We start from the raw sequence: 20,400 nt of genomic DNA on the forward strand, positions 1-20,400 counted from the left end.
TCCCCAAGCCATTATGAAGATACTGTATGTCAAAGTTGCTTTGTAGTCGCTTCAGAAAATCACTAAAATGCTGAGTCAGCATTATTTCAAGTGACGATATCTCTGGAACCCATTGGTATTTTTAACTAAAATTTTCGCAGTTATTATTTTTTTGATATGGACTGCAAGTGGTGTAAAAATAAACAAATTCTGAGACATAAGGGTGTGGAAAATTATTTTTTTTGGATGATTTCATATATTTTTACCCAATAGTTTACTTATAAAGAAGGGTTTTTAAAATCAGAATACAGTGCAAAGGGTCAAAAAAGGGTAAAAAAAAAAAAAGGGCTGTGCGAAAGTTTCTACTTTCATACTTTTATAAATGATTATGATTGTGAATTTTATTCTGATTAAAAATTATATAAAAATATAGGTTTGAAAATTAATGGAAAGTTCTCTATTTTACACTTGAAACTAAAAATATATATTAAAATGATGAAACTCAACATCTTTTTGAATACCATTTTTGCAACTTACGTAATATAACCGAACTTCTTACAACATTTAAAATAGCTGGTTTTTATTAACATCAATTATAAATTAATGACTTACAAATTTATAAGATGAATTTAAAAGTTAAAATATTTTTTAAATAATGAAAATAATAGCCACTTTGTAATTTTTATTTATATATAAATATAAATTAATAATAATAAATTAAGCAACTTTTTAAGGTAAATTTTTTAATGGGAAAATAAAATCCAGGCTGCATAATTATAAAAGATTTTTTAAGTGTTTTAGTTGAGCATTAAGACTAATGTTTGCCAATCTAGTAACGTTACATAAAAAGAATTTTGTATTAGCTTTTTTTGATGATTGCAATTTAAATTAAAGTTTTCTCAAGATTAAATATTTTAACTTAATGGTGTTATATTAAGTTTGCATTTTTTTGGATGTTATTCACATTGATTTCAATAAATTTAAATGGCGATAGCATGTCAACTGCTTCTTTTCAAAGAAATGCAACTTGTTGCTGCTGCTGGGAATTTTTTGGAGCAAGGTCTATGTCTTTATCTCCTGTAAATTCAACAATAGAAGATCTGATGAAGCTGTATATATATCTGGGATATTCCCTGGAAATTAGCAATTACCCAACTGTAGTTTATTCCAGTTGTAGAAAAAATCTTTACTTGATTAAGTCCAGTAATACACCCAGACACTCGTGAGGAGAGAAAGTGTCAAAGGTATAATGTAAAACTATATTTTAAACTCATTATTTTTGTTAAGTTTTTTTAAGCTTTAAGATTATTAATATTAATTTCTTTAGATATAAATACCATCTATATAGAAAAAAACATTGTTATGTGTTTTTATTTTTAACCTTATTATTAAAAAAGATATACCTTTACTATTGATAGCAAATTGTAAATTGTAATGAAGCATTTATATTTATATAATTTTGTATTTCACTTTTCAGGTTGAATGGAAAATGTTGACCAGAAATTCAAACGGAATGCTCCCAATTAGTGAAACTAAACCAGTTTTATCTGCCAATACTTCAAAGTTCTGTGAACAATGCTATTCAATCTTATCAGCAGGACATGCCCACAACTTTTCTTCTTTAACTGCTGTAAAAAACTTGATTTTTCTTTCCACAAGTCTGGGAAGCATTCAAGCTGAACAAGTTGCTTCAGGTATAATACAAAATAAAATGAATGTAGACTGCATTTCAACAGGGGCAATATTTTCTTTATCAACTGGCGGAAACCCGTTGGATGTAACTTTTGGATGTCCTTCCAACAAGGTAAATAAAAGATCAGTAAAGCAAGTATCCTTACAAGTTATAAAGGAACTTCAAGTCATATTAGAACTTTCTAATAAAAAAACCAAACAGTTAATTTCTACTCTTTGGAAAGGAATAGGGAGTAAGACAATTGTAGAAACTAACATTTTTGGCAAATTAAATGAGCTTTCAGAATCCATATCACATCCATATTTTTATCATGTAGAAAAGGAAATTTATATTTTAGATATATTCATATTTATATATCATTTATAGATATCTAATAATATATTGATCAAATAATTGCTCTTTTATAATGTTAGATTTTAAAATATAAAATGATATGCAAAAGAGAGAGATCTTTCATCGTGATTAAAACATCCTTATCCTATATTAAGATAGAAACTGATCTTATATGTTATGTTAATGTGATATATTTATGTATACATATATGTTTTGTATTATACTATATATATACTTTATGTACTTTGTTATTTTGTTATAGACTAGTATAACTATAGCTCTTTTGAGCCAACATAATTAATTTGGTTATTCTTTACAATCAAAAGAGCAAATATTATTATGAAATAAAAAAAAGATGGAGTGATTCATGAAACCTGATAAACTTGGTATAGATCCGAACTCAACAGATGCAGCAAAAACATACAACCATTGGTTAACAACATTTTTCAATCTTGTAAGTACAGTTGATGATAACTCCATCAAGCCTAATCTCCTAATAAACCATATTGAACCTAATGTCTATGAACTCATATCAGAGTGTGACAATTTTGAACAAGCAACAAGTATTCTCGAGTCTATCTACATAAAACCAAAGAATGAAGTATTTGCCAGACACATTTTGTCAACACGGAAGCAAAAACTGAGTGAATCAATAGATCAATTCCTAAACAAACTTAAAAATTTGTCTAAGGACTGTAAGTTCACTGCTGTAAGTGCTGAGCAATATAATTCTTAAATGATTCATGATGCGTTTATAAATGGCTTACTCTCCAACATTATACGTCAACACTTACTAGAAAACAAGACATTAGATCTTTCATCAGCCTTTGACCAAGCTAGATCTTTAGACGTGGCCCAACAAAATTCAAACTTATACTCACAATCGACTATACCTACCTCTTCTCTATTCAGGAAATCAAATCGTTTTTGCAAAAACAATCTATGACTGATAATCACTTAACTGCTATAATAAAATCAAAACAATTGTGCTGGTTTTGTGGAAATATAAGACATCCACGTACTAAATGTCCTGCTCAAAAAGCTATCTGTCACAAATGTAAAAAGATTGGTCATTTTGAAAAACTTTGCAGATCATCTAATCATTCTGCTGCTATTCCTAAAATTGATGACGATTACTTCTGTGCCATCATATCAACTTCAGCAAACTCTCTCTTCAGAGTTTGTCATAGCATCATTATTAATGATAAGTATAAAGCAGAAGCTTTAATTGATAGTAAGAATACAAGCAAGAGTTTCATTAACAATAAACTAGTGCCTCTACTCAATTTAGATGTTATTTATGAACAGAGTGTAACTGGAATTGCATCAGCTTCTTTATCAGCAAAATCAGATGGATATTGTTATGTTTCAATAACTTTTCAAAACAAAATTTATAACAAAGTCAAGTTGCATGTGCTAGATAACTTATGTATAAATATTATTCTTGGCACAGATTTTCAAGAGCTGCATGAAAGTATTACCATTAAATATGGTGGTAAAAGACCACCCATAACATTCACAGCTTTAACAACAATGAAAACTGAACCTCCTGAATTATTTGCTAATCTCACAAAAGATTGTCAACCGATTGCCACTAGATCTAGAAATTATTCTCAAAGAGATAAAGAATTTATTAAATCTGAAATCCACCGCCTGGTCCAAGCAGGAATAATAGAGCCTAGTAATTCACCTTGGCGTGCCCAGGTCTTAGTAGTAAATAAAGAGACTAAATGTCGTATGGTTGTTGATTATTCTGAAACTATTAATAAGTATACCCAGTTGGATGCATATCCTCTACCTAAGATTGAACGATTCTAAGCATAATTTCCAAATACAAAATTTATAGTACTCTCGACCTTCGCTCAGCATACTACCAAATACCTTTATCCAAAAAAGATTGACCATATACTGCTTTTGAAGCTGACAATATGTTGTGGCAATATACTAGAATGCCTTTTGGAGTTACCAATGGATCTGCATGATTTCAACGCAAAATAGATGACTTTGTTAGAACATATAAACTAACTGACTGCTTTCCTTTCATTGATAACATTACGATATGTGGTAATAGTCAGAAAGAACATGATGAAAATCTACTTAAGTTCAGATTAACTGTAATTGATGCTGGAATTACATTTAATGAAGAGAAGTGTGCATTTTCAACTGAGACTTTAGATTTTTTAGGTTACTGTATATCTTATGGATCCTTAAAACCAGATCCTCAGAGACATACTCCTCTCATTAAGTTACCCCCACCTGATAATGCAAAGTCATTACAACATATTATTGGAATGTTCTCATACTATGCAAAATAGATAAGAAAGTTTTCAGATAAAATTAGACCTTTGAACTCTGTCACCCAATTCTCACTCAATCAGCAGCAAATATCAGCTTTTGAAACATTAAAAAATGAGCTTGTTCAATCTTCCATGCAAACCATTGATGAGAATATACCTTTTACTGTAGAGACTGATGCTTCTGATTTTGCCATATCTGCCACAATTAACCAGGATGGAAGACTTGTTGCCTTCCATTCACGAACCCTTCAAGGGGGTGATCAATACTATTCATCAATGGAGAAAGAAGCTCAAGCGATAGTCGAAGCCATAAATCATAGCCGCCATTTTCTTTTGGGTCGACATTTTATTCTCATCACTGACCAACGATCTGTGGCATTTATGTATGATTATAAATCAAGCAGTAAAATAAAGAATGATAAAATAATGCGTTGGAGAATAGCCTTGTCTCCATATTCTTATGATATCCATTATCGTCCTGGCCAATGTAATAGTGGTCCAGATACATTTACTTGTGTTAGATGTGCAGCAATAAATTCAGAATCATTATGTGATTTGCATGCTGCGCTTTGCCATCCTAGTGTTACTCGCCTCCATTATTTTATTCAATCAAGAAATCTCCCTTATTCAGTAGAAGATGTAAAGCAAATATGTAGAGATTGTAGAATATGTAAAGAAATAAAACCCAAGTACTATCACCCAAATGATGAGCACCTAATTAAAGCAACTCAGCCATTCGAACATATATCTATTGACTTCAAAAGTCCATTACCTTCTTCTACCCCTGAACAATATATGCTAACAATTGTAGATGAATACTCACGTTTTCCCTTGGCTTATCCTGTAAAAGAGATGACAACTCAGACAATAATAAACTGTTTAGCTGATCTTTTTTCTATGTTTGGTATGCCTAGCTATGTTCATTCTGATCATGGATCCTCATTAACATCTTCTGAATTAAAGCACTCGTTCTAAAAAAGGATTGCAACTCGCAAAACAACCCATTACAACCCAACTGGAAATGGGCAAGTTGAAAGATACAATTGATTTTGGATTAAATCAGACAAGGCTTTTTAGGCTTATTATTGACATTGATACATTTTTAGGTTTATTATTAACAATGGATTAGGTCAGACAAGGCTTTTTAGGCTTATCATTTTGAATACTAATCTTCTTGGTGGTTGTAGGATATTAGTCTTAATTTGCATAACAGGTTAACACCAGAAAAGACATTTGATTGTAAAAAAAAATTGCTTTAACTCTTCCATAATGCCATATAATTATATAAAATGCCATTAAGAAAAATATGTCCAAGCCAAACAAGTGTGAAACCATGAACATTAAACATGTATATATAAAAATGTATTATTTGTAATAGCTAAACATGGTTATTCATTACATAATGTATTTATATAATGTGTAAATATTAATATATTTATATGATATTATTTGTAAAATAGTGAAGCTAATTTAAAGTTGAATGATATACGAATTAGATTTTGAATAATTTACATAAATATTTTGTGTTTCTCATTAATTTTTTAGTTGTCTTAGTAATTTTTATATGCAATGTAATGACACTATATGAATGTGACAAAATAATGACACTTATCTATTTATACATCTTTACAGATGGATTTCCTGAACAGTGAGTTGGGAATTGTTGAAAAGGATCTTGTGTATGTTCAATTGTGTAAACCAACGTGGTTTAGACCTTCATTCTGCATTCGTACGAATTTCTATGGATAATTGAGGATCCTTTTTAAAAATTATAATCAACGTTTTTGATGTGAATGAAAAAAAAAAGTCTTCTGTAATGCACATGAATAGTGGTGTTCAACATTGTCATATTCTTGCTATTATTGAAGATGTTTGCTAACTAGGTTTGTTGAACATTGTGGAGAGGCTATTCATTCTAAATTTAAACCTACCTGGAGTAGATATAAACATGCAGGAAAACATACTCAACATGGAGAACAATTGTTATCCTCTGTAATAAATTTCAATGAAAGAAGGCTTTAATTTATCTTTAACTTTGACATGTTGTTCTCTTAAGTGCAGGAAAATAAATTAGTTTATATTTGGATTGTGTAACAAATATAAACTAGTATTGTAAATATAGATTTTTTTTGTTTTAGTTTTTTCAATTGCTTAAAGTCTTTATTTGTAACAGGCATCTAAAATATTTAGATGGGCTTAGGACCCCATTAATTTTACCTTTTTGCTTCATTTAAGAATCCTAGTTCTTAGTTTCAATTTTAAAACACTTGTGTCTATTTGTATAAGATAAATACCATGAATTAATAACTTTTTCTTACAATGGGCGTCTAAAATGCTTCAATGGGCATATGGCCCCTCAACTTCATTTTTTTTGTGCCCTTTGTGATCCTTAGCACTTTGTTTTGACTTTATAGTTTAAAAACTTTATATTCTATTTTTATAAGACAAATATTCTTAATTTAATTTACATATTTTTTTTAAATGGGCGTCTAAAATGATCAAATGGGCATTGGACCCCTCAATTTACCTTTTTGCCCCATTTGTGACCTTCAGCACTTTTTTCGGATTTTAAAAACGCTATATTCTATTTTTATAAAACAAATACTCTTAAATAAAATAAGTTTCGTTTGAGTGACACGACATAAAACCCAGCCAACTGCGATATTATAAGTCTTGGCTTCTAATTGTAAAAACAAAGAAAAATAAAAAATCAAGCACAGAAATGGAAATACCCTTCATTGTTAATAGAAAGAGAAAGAGTTTTACTTTTAAATTAAACAAATTTTATCTATAACTTTATTAAACATAATTATAATCAATTAAACAACTTATCATTTCCTCCTTCCCAAACTCTTGATCGAGCATGATTTTACAATCTCATTACAAGCTGAACGAGCTTGGTTTATAGTGCCTAAAATTTTTATATATTCCATTGTGTATTTTACATTAAGAACACACGCCCTGGATATATATTTTTTAATATCGGTATTGAGTCAACACAATACCAGAATTTCGGTACTTAAAAAAGACCGGTAATACCGGTACTCTGGTAGTGTCACATAATTTTTTAATACTAATTCACTCCCATTAAGGCTGCAAAAAACCACTATTAATTTAGGAGTTACTAGTAAAAAAAGAATAGTGTGAAGGAGCAAGGAAACGACCTTGAAAAGTTGTAAGTTTTATGAGTGCCAAAAACGTGAGAGAGTTCCAAATAATGAGAGAGCTCCAAAGTATTGATGTGCAATGAAAAAAACTAGATAAATAAGATTTTTAAGAGCATGATGGGAAGATACAGTAAAAGGATACAACTTTGCTGAATTAACAAATGAGAATTAGTTTTGAGAATTAGTTTTCAAGTGAGAATTAGTTTTGGCTCAGATTAAAATACAGTTAATTTTTGATAACTTGAACCTCCAAGGGACCAAGGAAAATGATTCAACTTAACAAATGTTCTACTAAAACAAATTCTTGTTAACTCAAACTTTGGGTAATATGAGATATTAATTTGAATTAAAGCATTTTTTCTTTATTCAATACTAAAGCATAAACATTACATATACATCATTATACTAATGAAAATGTGAAAGGTGTTTCAGTGAAAGAAGTTATGTATTGTATTCACTCTGTAAAATCAGAAGATAACATTCAAAAAAGTTTGGCAACAACGTTACTACCTTCTTATTTGGTAATAAAAATGTGTCTAAAAGCTTTCCAGCTTGCTGGAAAGCGGCATCTGTTATCCCTATTTTCAAAAATTCTGGAGAGCAATCTGATTCGTCTAACTACCGTCCTATTAGTCTTCTTCCTATCATAAGCAAGGTTTTTGAATCTTTAATTAACAAACACTTAATTTCTCATCTTGAATCTAATCACTTACTTTCTGACCATCAATATGGATTTCGATCTTCTCGTTCTACAGCTGATTTGTTAACAGTAATAACTGACAGGTTTTATAGTGCATTAGATAAAGGTGGAGAGGTTAAGGCCATCGCTCTCGACATTTCAAAAGCTTTTGATAAAGTTTGGCATGCTGGTCTTCTCCATAAGCTTTCTTCTTATGGTGTATCCGGCAACATCTTTAAGATCATCGAATCCTTCCTTTCCAATCGTAGCATAAAAGTTGTCCTCGATGGACAACACTCTTCTTCTTATTCTGTAACTTCAGGGGTTCCTCAAGGTTCTATCCTTGGCCCTATACTCTTTTTAATCTACATTAACGATCTTCCAGATATTCTCTCATCTAAGGTGGCATTGCTTGCTGATGACACTACCATTTATTCTTGTCGTGATAAAAAACCAACACCCTATGATTGCTTGGAGGGGGCATTTGAGCTTGAAAAGGATCTTACTTCTGCTACAGCATGGGGCTCACAGTGGCTGGTGAACTTTAATTCAGATAAAACTCAATTTTTTTCAGCCAATCATTATAGCAATAATTTAGATCTTTCTATATTTATGAACGGTGATGTACTCGATGAGTCACCTACTCTTCATCTTCTAGGATTAACTCTTACTTCCAATCTTTCTTGGAAACCATATATCAAATCAGTTGCAAAATTAGCATCTGCTAAGGTTGCATCTCTTTATCGAGCTCGTCACTTTCTTACTTCGGATTCTATTCTCTATCTCTATAAATCTCAAATCTGGCCTTGTATGGAATACTGTTGCCATAGACAAGGTGCAAAAACGCATTGTAAACATTGTTGGACCTGCTCTTGCAGCCAACCTCCAACCATTATCACATCGTCGTAATGTTGCTTCTCTTTCTCTTTTCTACAAATACTATAATAGGCACTGCTCTAAAGAGCTAGCGTCTCTTGTGCCATCTACTATAATTCATTCTCGTATTACTCGTCATTCAATTAAGTGTCATCTTTTTTCTGTGACTGTTCCTAAGTGCTCTAAAAATGCTTATTCGTCTAGTTTTTTTCCTCGAACATCAGTCCTTTGGAATTCGCTTCCTTCATCTTGCTTTCCTGACTCATATAATTTGCAATATTTTAGGTCGTCTGTCAATCGTTATCTTGCTCTACAATCTTCATCTTTTCTCTTTCAGTAACTTCCAACTTTAATTAGTGGCTGCTTGCAGCTTTGTTGGAAGCAAAGATGTTTAAAAAAAAAAAAAAAAAACTAGTAAACTTTTACTAAGAAATTTATTAAACTATAAAATAATTGCTTTTTTAACAGTATTTTGTTATGATTTACTTTGAAACAGTTTTATTATAGCATTATTTTATGCCTGGTAACAATCTATTCAGATCTTAAATACAAAAAAATAATTATTAGGTTTCTGTTGTTTATGTTTTATATAGAATGACTATTTTTTTTAAAAAGTTTAAATCTTTTGGATTTTTCTAAAATGAAAAGTTCGATCCAAAAAAATTTGTTGATATCAACTTAACAAAGTTTGAGTTATCTGAGATTCAACTTAACTGGAGAATTTTTGTAGTAATCAATTAGATGATTTCAAGGGACCAAATGAAATAGTTCCAGATAAAAAAAGTTCAAGTTAACCAGTGTTTAACTTACTGGAAATTAACAAAATATACATCTTCCCCAAAAATTTTCAAATTCAAACACGTCCAAAGCACCCTTTTAAAATTTTAACAATTTTTTTGTTGCTTAGCTCATTGTTTTTTTGTTGTTGTTGTTGTTGTTTTGTTTTGTTTTGTGTCGAAAAAATTTCAAGAAGAAGTATTGACAACTGCTTTCGTCTCAAAATCAAACTTAGCTTTTGGTTTCATGATGTCTGTAATCGTAATATGTCAACATGTATAATTTAACCAATTAACATACACATTAGGGTTTATAAAAGTATGTACTCATTTGATATTTCCAATAGAAACAAACACAATAAAAGAAAACAACTTACACCAACTTAAAAAATTTTTTTTAATGGAAACATCCAGCCTCGAATGACAATGCAAAATGTCAAGTTAAACATTTTAACGAAACGCATAAACATGGTTTCCTACAAATACTTCAAATGAGGGACTAGTTTAGTTTTGATGTTAGTCATCAGATTGCAAAATATATCTACTTTTAAGTGTTCAGTAATTAGATTTTCAATTATTAACTTAAAACTGTGCGTATTTATATATGTGGATGTGTGTAATTTTCTGTTCTTAATTTACCTTGCTGTCAGCCTCTTCACCATCAGCACCCAATACTTCATGTCTCTCAAAGATTCCAGCTTTCTTTAACATCTCATTCATTGTTTTCTAGTGATTAGCAAAATAAAGTTATTACAATTTTTAAAAATTCATCATATGTCTAAACTTTTTTTTTAATAATATATTTATAATAAAAAATTTGTACACCCATTTTTATTTTTTAAACTCTCAACAAAACTGTTCAAGACTTTTGTTTCAATTTACATTTTTTGTTGCATTAAAATCAAGTTAAGCAATGTAAAAAAAAAGATTAAATTGCTACATAATTAAAAGATATAACAAACTTGCACTGCAAATGTGTTATTAATGGTTTAATAAATTAACAATATCAACAGCACTCTAAAAATAGGCTTTATTTAGGTTTGATAGCATGTTTTGAGAAACAAAGTTTCTCAAAACATGCTATCAAACATGATATAGGGCATTTCCAAAAAATCACGCACTGAACATTGCATTTGTTGCATTAATTATTTTGAAAATAATGCAATTTGTAATCACCAACTTACTTTTATTTAATTGGCATCTATGTATATATTACCTATACAAAGTATGGTAGCTATGAGTTGCTTCATTATAGAATAAATTAATTTTTTAATGGGGTCACGCACGGAACAGAAAAAAGCAAAAATAAAAAATTAATAAATAAACCCAATTTTCTCTAAAAATGTATTAGTGATGAGTGTTTTGTTTTTTATAGGTAATTATACAAGCATTCTTAAAGATTATTACAAAGTTACAGAATTCATCGATGAATTTTTGCCACACAATAGTAGTTTAAACCAAAATCACGCAAGGACAAAAGAAAAGTAACGAACGGAACATGCAAACATTTTAGTCATTTTTGGATTGTATTTTTGGAAATAAATTGATTGCAACTATCATAAATAACATATATATCAATACTAATTAATTAAATATATGTTTGATTAAAAAACAATACTTTAATGTATTATATTTAAGAAAAATAATGTATTATATAGTTAATAATATATTAAAGATAAGAAAGATATAATATCAAATTTTTAACAATAAGTTTAGTTGTAACATTTTGGCTTGATAATAATGTGTCCACGGTTATCAAGGTGTGGTTGCGGTACTAATGGTTTTAACTCACACAAGTCATGCCAGGAGAGGTCGTCTACAAATGGGTATATAAAAATGAGTTCGTTTTGTTCTTTTAGAAATTTAATGTGTCATATCTAAAATTTCTAATACTTCAGCAAGGTATGTCTTTGCTCTGCCAGCAGAACGCAATTCTACAAAGACAAATATACCTGGGGTAATAGTATTAAATTTGTACCTTTCAGATGGAGATGATACCATGTTTACCAATAATGAAGATGATGAATTCTTAACAATTTTTACCATTTCTGATTGGTTACAAATTGCTATATAAGCACCATCAATATTAAAAAAGAGTGGTGGAGACGAATACCCTTGACTTAAAATTTATCTTTGAGAAATGTTTCATTGATCTCATTTTGGTTTGCGGTAATACACTCATTTGTAATCAAGATGATCTTAAAAAATGAAAATTTAATAACCAAAAGTTTCATATCTACAACTTTCATTTTTAGGTTTTTTTTTTGGCACAAAATGAGTCTATTACATTAAAAACATATTCATCAAACTTTGGCAACCCAGAGTTCACTTTACATTCCATAAACATGCAAGATTGGTTGTTTTGATTACACAGATTTGTCAACTATGTCTGACATAACATTAAATTTTTTTTGAAGGGCATTCATTAACAGTCTGAAATTTTCATGGTATATGCAAAGACAAATATCGTAGGGAAGATCATATACTAGCTTGACATAGAATGGCCGCAGATCATAAAACTTAAATTTCCCCACTTTTAAATTAATATGCTCACTTTTAAAAAGTGAATATGCTTCTCCTAGGGTCATCAGCATGTGACGAATTTGTTTCTAAAAGAAAATAAAAATTGTTTACAAAAACTGAAAACCTTATTAAATAAAATGTGATTCCTACATATAAACTATGCCATACCTTCTCTTTTGCTTTCTTATTAATAGCAACATCTTTGCGTCCTGGAGCCATTCTACTGATATTTTCTCGCAAATAAAAATCAAGAACTTTGCAATTAACATCGTCCTAACCGGCACAGTCAGGACCTGATTCTGAAATATTAGAAAGTAGTATGTTTTCACGTTTACAAACTTCTTTTAAAAGGTATTTCCTTTTGTTTGAATCAGCAGGTAATGTTGAGTTAATTTTTTTAAGTGCCTTTCCAAAACTCTGCGAAGATAAAAAGGATTGTTCAATAAAAGATGTAGATTGGTTCACCTCTTGCTTTTGCTCCATTCTTTTGTAATCTTTTCGACGTACTTCCTCCTTTTCCTTTTCGCTCATGTTAGCTCTTTTATTTTTCATTCGATTAGTTTCAGCAATCCGTTATTCTGGATGTTTCTTTCTAAATTTTTTATGAACTATTGAATGCTTAACTTTGTTCATTTTAATTCTAAATTCTTTTAAGCAACTGTTTTCAATCTAACTAAATTATACTCAAACTAATTAATTAGCAAATATGTGATTCAAACGTTATAAAGCTAAATAATTATCACGCACATATGAATATGTGATTCAAACGTTATAAAGAAAATAATTATCACGCACATATGAATATTGTTGTGATATGTCTGAGCATGATGCAAAAAAACGATGCTAAAATGTCATAGAAGAAAAAAAATACTTTTGCTATTCAATTCAGTAACCTAAAAATATGCAAAGTAAAAAAAATCACTTTTACTGAAACTTTTTAACACTTCTTTTTCTAAATAATTAGATCTTTTAAATTGCGCACGGAAATTCAAAATGCTGTTTACTTTTGGCATAAAATTTAAGACACTTCCAAGCTACTTGGTTGCAATTTATGGTAATGAAATATTAAAAGATATCATTATCTTTAAGAATCAAAAAAATCTGGGCTATGAAATCAATTTTAAATTATATAATCACATGTAATAAGAATTTTTATTTTTTGTCTCAAAAAAATTTTTTATTTATTTGCGAAGTTTGAATAATTAAAACATGAAGAACATCTTCTATAACTTTTTTTTAGATAATCAAAATATCACCAATTTTCTTTTGAAATCCATTTTCTGAATTAAAAAAATTTCTTTTTCAAATTTCATTTTTTTTGACTCACTGGAATGGAAATGCCCTATAGTACACAGTTTCTGTGTGTAAAAACCACAGAACTGTGTACAGTTCTGTGGTTTTTACACACAGAAACTGTGTACTTGCTAAATTTAACCACTGGTACTAAGTTACTCTTTTGGTGAGGTCAATGTGTACCTGGATACTATTTAATAATACAAAGACTGGTCTCTAGTAACTATGCAAAATCAACGATAAAAAAAAACCTGGTTTCACAAAAATAAAAAACAAGTGCAAAATTTTAACCAATATTTCTATATTAAGCATCAATAATCATTCCTACATAATATATTATTAAGGTAGGCTGCAGTTTGATGTAAAAAAGGTCTACTTGCATTAAATATTTTCTACTCATTATTTAAATTCATTTAAAGCTCATGTTTAAATCATTTAACTAATGTGATTGTGATGTATTAAAAAAACCCGAAAAGCAGACAAAAATAAAGTAATCAATAGGTAAGCAAGTATACAAATCATTCAATACCATAGCAAGCATATAAAGCAATTAATTGCATAGAAAGTATATAAAACATTCAATTGCATGTAAAGCATATATATTATTTGATAGCATTTAAAGTAATCAATACTTATGTAAATTCTAAAAAGTAAATGTAGATTAATTATTACTGCTTTTAACTAAACAAAAGTTCCACTAAAGCAGTTTGATTTGATAAACTTATCTTAAAGTATAAATATATTTTTTAATTTTTTATTAAGTTAACAACTTCATATTTTAAAAAATTAAAAGAATTTTTAACTCACCAACAACTGAGCTGCTTCTTGCCTTCCAGCTGGATTCCTTAACAAATAAATATTTAAAGTAAAAATGAGAAGAAAAAAAAGAAAAAAAAAAGTAATGACGAAAAAGTTATAACAAATTAGATATAAATAATGTTAGTGGTGTAAAACTATAAAATACAACAATGTGCTGCTTTTTAAAAAGTTATCTGTTTAGATTGTACTTTAAGTTATTTTGTTTTGCTGTACATCAGGCCTGTAGTTTAGGTCTGTGCTTTAGGTCTGTAGTTTAGGTCTGTACTTTAGGTCTGTAGTTTTGGTCTAAGTTTTTTTGTTTTTTTATCACCTTTGCTTTCAACAAGGTTGCAAGCAACCACTATTAGAGTTGGAAGTTACTGGAAGAGAAAAAAAGAAGAGCAAGATAACGATTGACAGACAACTTAAAATATTGCAAATTATATGAATCCAGAAAGCAAGATGAAGAAAGCAGAGAATCTCTTTCTATGCTTGTTGTTCAGCAACAAATGTAAAAACAGATATGCAAAATAAAAACGTCTATACCACAACAGAAAAAAATAACTTTTGTATAATTTGTATTACTTTAAAATTGTTCCAAAAGTTCTTTCTTTTTTATATATATATATATATAATGGCTGAATTATTCATTATTAAATTTAAAAGCAAAAAACAAAAACGCAAAGAAGTTTAATTTGAATTATTTTTTCCAAAATCTTGTAAAAAAAGTTTAAAAAAAAACAAACAAATTTTGAACAGATTTCTAATTTTTTTTTTTTATATTATTGCTGAAAACTCACTTTTGAAAAGTTTTTTACATATTTCTAATACTTTGCAGCATAAAAAAATTAACTTACATTGAAGGGAAGATCATTAAATGCTCCTCATGATTTTTCACTTGAGCAGTGTATTTACTAAACATTTAAAAAGTTTTGTGTATATATTAGAAACAAACTTTGACACAATTTTTTAAAATTTAATATTATACTCTATATTAAAATCTAGTAAAACAGGTTTTGTAACCAATTTATTTTAAACATAAATTACATCCACAATCATTCTTAAATAAATAGAAAAAATATTAATTTATTAAATATTAAAATTTCAAACAATTAAACAATAGAATAAACAACCGATTCAAAATATTTGCCACGTTTTCAAAATCATCTGTTTACTAAAATTAGGTAAAATTTGATTGATTTTATTAGAACAAATGATACATATTTTAAAAGACATGCTGGTCTACATTTTTGGATACTAACAAGACACCCCAAAATAAATTATGTAACAGCTTATAATATTGATATAATAGAAATAAAAATTTAAATAACCATATAACAATAAGATATGCAGTTAATGCAAACATAACTTTTTGAAAATGTATGAGTTTATTTTACTCTTTAAGATTTTGGTGTTATTGGCACATCAAAGGACTACTGATTTCAAATGTTAATAACTCGGTAAGAGAAACTATATTTCCAAATATCTTGTCAACATTGCAAGTTAGGTTTGATAATGAACTTTCAACTTTAAATCTATTAGTGAGAAATGCAACAACCTAATTTATTAAAGTATGTTAACCCAAGCAAGTTTGACCAATACCCTATAATGAAAACCAAATGCCTTTTGAAAGTCAATATATACAACATCTGTTGTTAAATGTTTTTCTAGTGCAATATTCCAATCATTTACAGACTCTAAAAGGTTAGTAAAAATATAATATTTCTTGAGGAAACCATTTTAATTATGGACTGTTAGGTTATGGTGAATTAAATACTTAATGATAATTCTTTTAATTGCACTACAACAGGTGCATGTGAGTAAAATTGGCTTGTAGTTATTAGGGTCAATGTTGTAAGAAGAAATAAAAGCTTGAAGCAATTGTTGAGGTAAAGTATTTAGCTTAAAGCTAGAATCAAACATAAATGAAAGTGGAATATATAAAACAAGAGCCAACTTTTTCTGAAAAACATATTCTGCCAGGACCATAAGATGCACTGGGTTTGAGTCCAGCTAAATTTACTTTTTTTACAGTTAAAGTTAAACTTTCTCAACGGAAAAATTAATGGTCTTAATGTATATAGAATCTTTAACAAAACTATTAAAATTCGGGGAGTAGTTGTTATCTTCCATAAAAAAGTTTTTGTTTTGTAGTACAACTCTAATACAGAAATAAATCTTTTACAAAACTATATAACTTTTATTCAACTTTCAGGTTATCCTAACTCATTTTAAAAAATTTATCCAATGTCGCCGTTTAAACAAACTTCATAAAACTCATTTTTCAATCGTTTACAATGCTCTATGTTTACATTCCTGAATGAGTTTTTACAAGTGAAACATCTATTTCATATATGTGATGCCTCAATAACATCTAAAATATAAAAATGATAATTTTTTATGCATAGCAACTAAATCGCTCTAGGATATTTACAAATGTTATTATTTGTGATATCACTGCAACAACTAGATAGTTGCTCAAAATTTGTGATATATTATTATTTTAATTAGTTCTTTTGTCTGAGGTACATCAGTCCCATTTTAAAGTTGGCACGCTAAAGAAAATATCCTAACAACCTAGTATATCTAGGGAGCTAACACTTAAATCTAATCTGTCACCAATATATATTTTGAAAACTTTAGAAATTTTTTTAACTCATTTAGTGTCAAAGAACCGGTCTTTTTACATTTAAAAAATCAATAATTTGTCTGAAACCATGAGTAGTCCATAAACAAAAACTCAACATTTTTATTTCATTCATTTTAATGAAAGATTTAGCAATTCTTATATTATATATATATAATATAAAACTTTTATAAATATTTAAGATTCACAGTTATATTCAAAAATCTATTTGCTACAATTGATGCAGCTTCAATAAGCTCATCAGAAGTAAGCTCTATGATTATTCTTTTTAGTCTAAAATAATACTTAGGAAATTCATATAATTTTTGTTTATAGCTGAAAAACTGTTTCTCCTTTTCTTCTCCAACTCTGTAAGATGCATCATTTTCCTCAACTAAATTATTTTTTCTAAATCTAGTGCTAAAAGAATTTGAGATCAATATCAGCTACTCCAAGGTAGTTACTAGTTGCTCTTTTTCGACTCAAAATTCATTTTATAAGTATTTAAAAATGTCTTTTAAACATGAAATACTTGGCTAGACTGATAAGTTTTTCCTTACCATTAAACTCGAGTACTTTCATTTAAAGGTATGATATTTTTTTTATTTTTCATTGTATTTTGTAAATAAAGACTTAAAAGAAGAATTTTTTGATTTTGGGATGAGTTCTTGTAGGCAAAACACATTGTAAAATAAAATTACAAAAAAATGATTATACATATATATGTGTGTGTTGTGTGTGTGTGTGTGTGTGTGTGTGTGTGTGTGTGTGTGTGTGTGTGTGTGTGTGTGTGTGTGTGTGTGTGTGTGTGTATACATATACTTTTCCTCAACACATTTGAATGTTAAAATAACTATTGAGAACTTCATTAAGACACTCAAGATTTGAATATAGTCTTCAAAACTAAGAACAAAATAACTTGCATGACTTTTTGGTGTGTGAGCTAACTATTAGTTATAAGTAACAACATTGCCAATCAACTTGTAATATAAAAATATCAACTTTGTTTGCAAAAACAAATAAATTTCAAAAATTGAAAAGAATTAAACATACTCTTCAAGAATTTCTAATCCCAAAGTGCCTTTATGTTTAACAACATGAAATTCTTTTGGAATGATTGTATCAGTCTGGAAAAACATTTTCAATATCATTAAGTTTAATATGTTAATATATCAATAGTTAAAAAATATACATAAAAATATACAAAAATGATATTTAAATTTATTTTAAGTATTTTACAAAAAAAAAAGCTTATTACTTATTATCTGAAGCTGTGGGCTTAAATCTACATAAAATGTAAAGTATAAAATATAAATAAGAAAACATAAATCTATATAAAACAACATCAATGTCATAATTAAGAAATATTTAGATATTATTACTATTGTTATTATTATTACTGTTACTATTATCAATTTATTTTAAAGTTATTATAACTACAATATATAAAAATAATCTTAATTTGGTCAATTTTGTAATGAAGAAACAACCAACTGCATATCTTGTAATAAAGAAACAACCAATTGCATATCTTGTAAAAACTTAGTTTAAACTGATGAAAAGTTTTTATCATAACTATCTTAACTTGCTGTTTTATTTGCAGTGTTTCTGTGTCAATATAGAAGAGTCTGTTGTAGTTCTCTTTAAAATAATTTTACAGAAACTGAATCAACTGCTTGCTGTGAAAGTGCATTCCAGTGTTTTGCTACTCTGTTTGTAAAAAAACTTTCACATTCCATGCATCCTTTCACTAGTTGATGTAAAAATAAATGTTTGTGTTCATCCAAATTATATTTTGCTGTTGAATTTGGTAGAGTCTGAGGGAAATGAAAAGTGACTTCATCAACGTGGTGAACAAATTTGAACTGTTGTATTAGGTGACCTCTTATCCTGCAATCCTCAAGGGATGCAAGTTACAGCCATTGCAATCTCTTCTCATGTGGTAAATATTTTATCTCCAATATGGTAGTCATACATCTTTGGACTTTCTCTATCATTACAATGCCTTTAATTTGGTGAGAAGACCAAACCTGGACTGAAAACTCTAGGAAGGAGCAAGTGTATGCAAGGTACAACATTTTCCATATAACTAGTCTGAAGTTATAAAAAGTTTTTTTGAGACTGGTAAGCATTTGGAGTCAGGTAAAATGGCTAATTTAGAGACAGATAAGATGGGTAAGCAATTGAAACTGCTGTTTTGACTTAAGTTTTGACCTTTAAGTTATTGGAAACAATGATCCCAAGGTCTCATTCAACTATAGACTAATCAAGTGTATGACAGCTTTCATCTAACTGTGTCATAGTGTATGAGTGTGTTGACTTATTGTTAATACCCCTAATGTGCATTACTCTACATTTATTATTAACAAAAGACATTAGCCACTTGTGTGACCAGCTAACTGTTTTATCTACATCAGTTTGAAGGAGGGTGGCAACTTGTAGCAACTTGATGACTTCTATAATTTTACTATCATCAGTATAAAGTTTAGTATGATCAATTTGTTTTTGTTTTTTAGTATGATCAACTTGTTTTTCCACAAAGCAGCCTTGTTCGTCAAGGTTCATGTTTCGGAGTTATAGAGTTGAGAGAGGGTTATAACCACAATTAAGTAGCCTCCTTGTCTGTAGTGGCCTTCTGGGCCTTGGGGAGATGAATTATAAAAGTTTAAAAAAATTAACAAAATTAAAAAAAAAATGTACTATGGCAAATTGTTAATTAAAATAACAAAAAATAGTGGATCAAGAACTGAGCCTTGTGGCACACTGCTTGTCACTGGAATCCACTCAGTTGTGAATTCATCTAATACTGCTCTTTGTAGCTGACCATTTTTCAATCCATTTTAGTGGAGTGTAACTGATGCCATAAGTTTATTATGGCATCACTACATGTACTTACTACAAGTTCTGTGTGACTTTGTTGAACTCTTTGGCAAAATCTGTGTAAATCACATTGGTTGAGAAACTTGGGTGCATGCTTTGTGATAGTTTGTCATGTGCACATCCTTGCTTGAGAATGAAATAGATTTGTGACACATCCTTGCTTGAGAATGAAACCATGTTGAGCTTTAGTTATAAAATTTTGTGTTGTGCAAAATTTCATTAAACAATAATGAATAAAACTCTCCATAACTTTGCATACTATGGATGTAAGTGATATTGGTCTGTAATTTGATGATTGAAATTAACTACCTTTTTTAAAAATTGGTGTAACATTAGATTTTTTCCATAAATCTAGGACATTACCAGTGATTATAGATTTCTTGTAGATTAACATGATCGGGATTGCAAAGGATGTTGCACACTTTTTATGAATGTATGGATGTATTTCATAGTAAACTGTAGCTTTACTTTCTGATAATC

General features: G+C 28.9%; 1 protein-coding gene across 4 annotated transcripts in view; it reads right to left on the minus strand.

Moving 5' to 3' along the window:
* LOC101236342 (axonemal dynein light chain domain-containing protein 1) overlaps positions 1 to 20,400 on the minus strand; it is a 75,478-nt gene that overhangs the window by 51,949 nt on the left and 3,129 nt on the right. For all 4 annotated transcript variants that reach the window (XR_010636792.1, XR_010636793.1, XM_065791468.1 and 1 more), the window contains exons 4-7: positions 18,094 to 18,167; positions 15,272 to 15,328; positions 14,424 to 14,460; positions 10,440 to 10,526 (exon numbers count right to left, since the gene is read on the minus strand). Coding sequence is in view for 2 of the 4 variants with exons in the window: in XM_065791468.1 (XP_065647540.1) it covers positions 10,440 to 10,526; positions 14,424 to 14,460; positions 15,272 to 15,328; positions 18,094 to 18,167 (255 nt within the window). In the remaining 2 variants the exon portion in view is untranslated. The remainder of the gene's footprint in view (positions 1 to 10,439; positions 10,527 to 14,423; positions 14,461 to 15,271; positions 15,329 to 18,093; positions 18,168 to 20,400) is intronic.

The sequence above is a fragment of the Hydra vulgaris genome, chromosome 02 (genome assembly GCF_038396675.1).
Source record: "Hydra vulgaris chromosome 02, alternate assembly HydraT2T_AEP".
In the NCBI taxonomy this organism is placed as follows: domain Eukaryota; kingdom Metazoa; phylum Cnidaria; class Hydrozoa; order Anthoathecata; family Hydridae; genus Hydra; species Hydra vulgaris.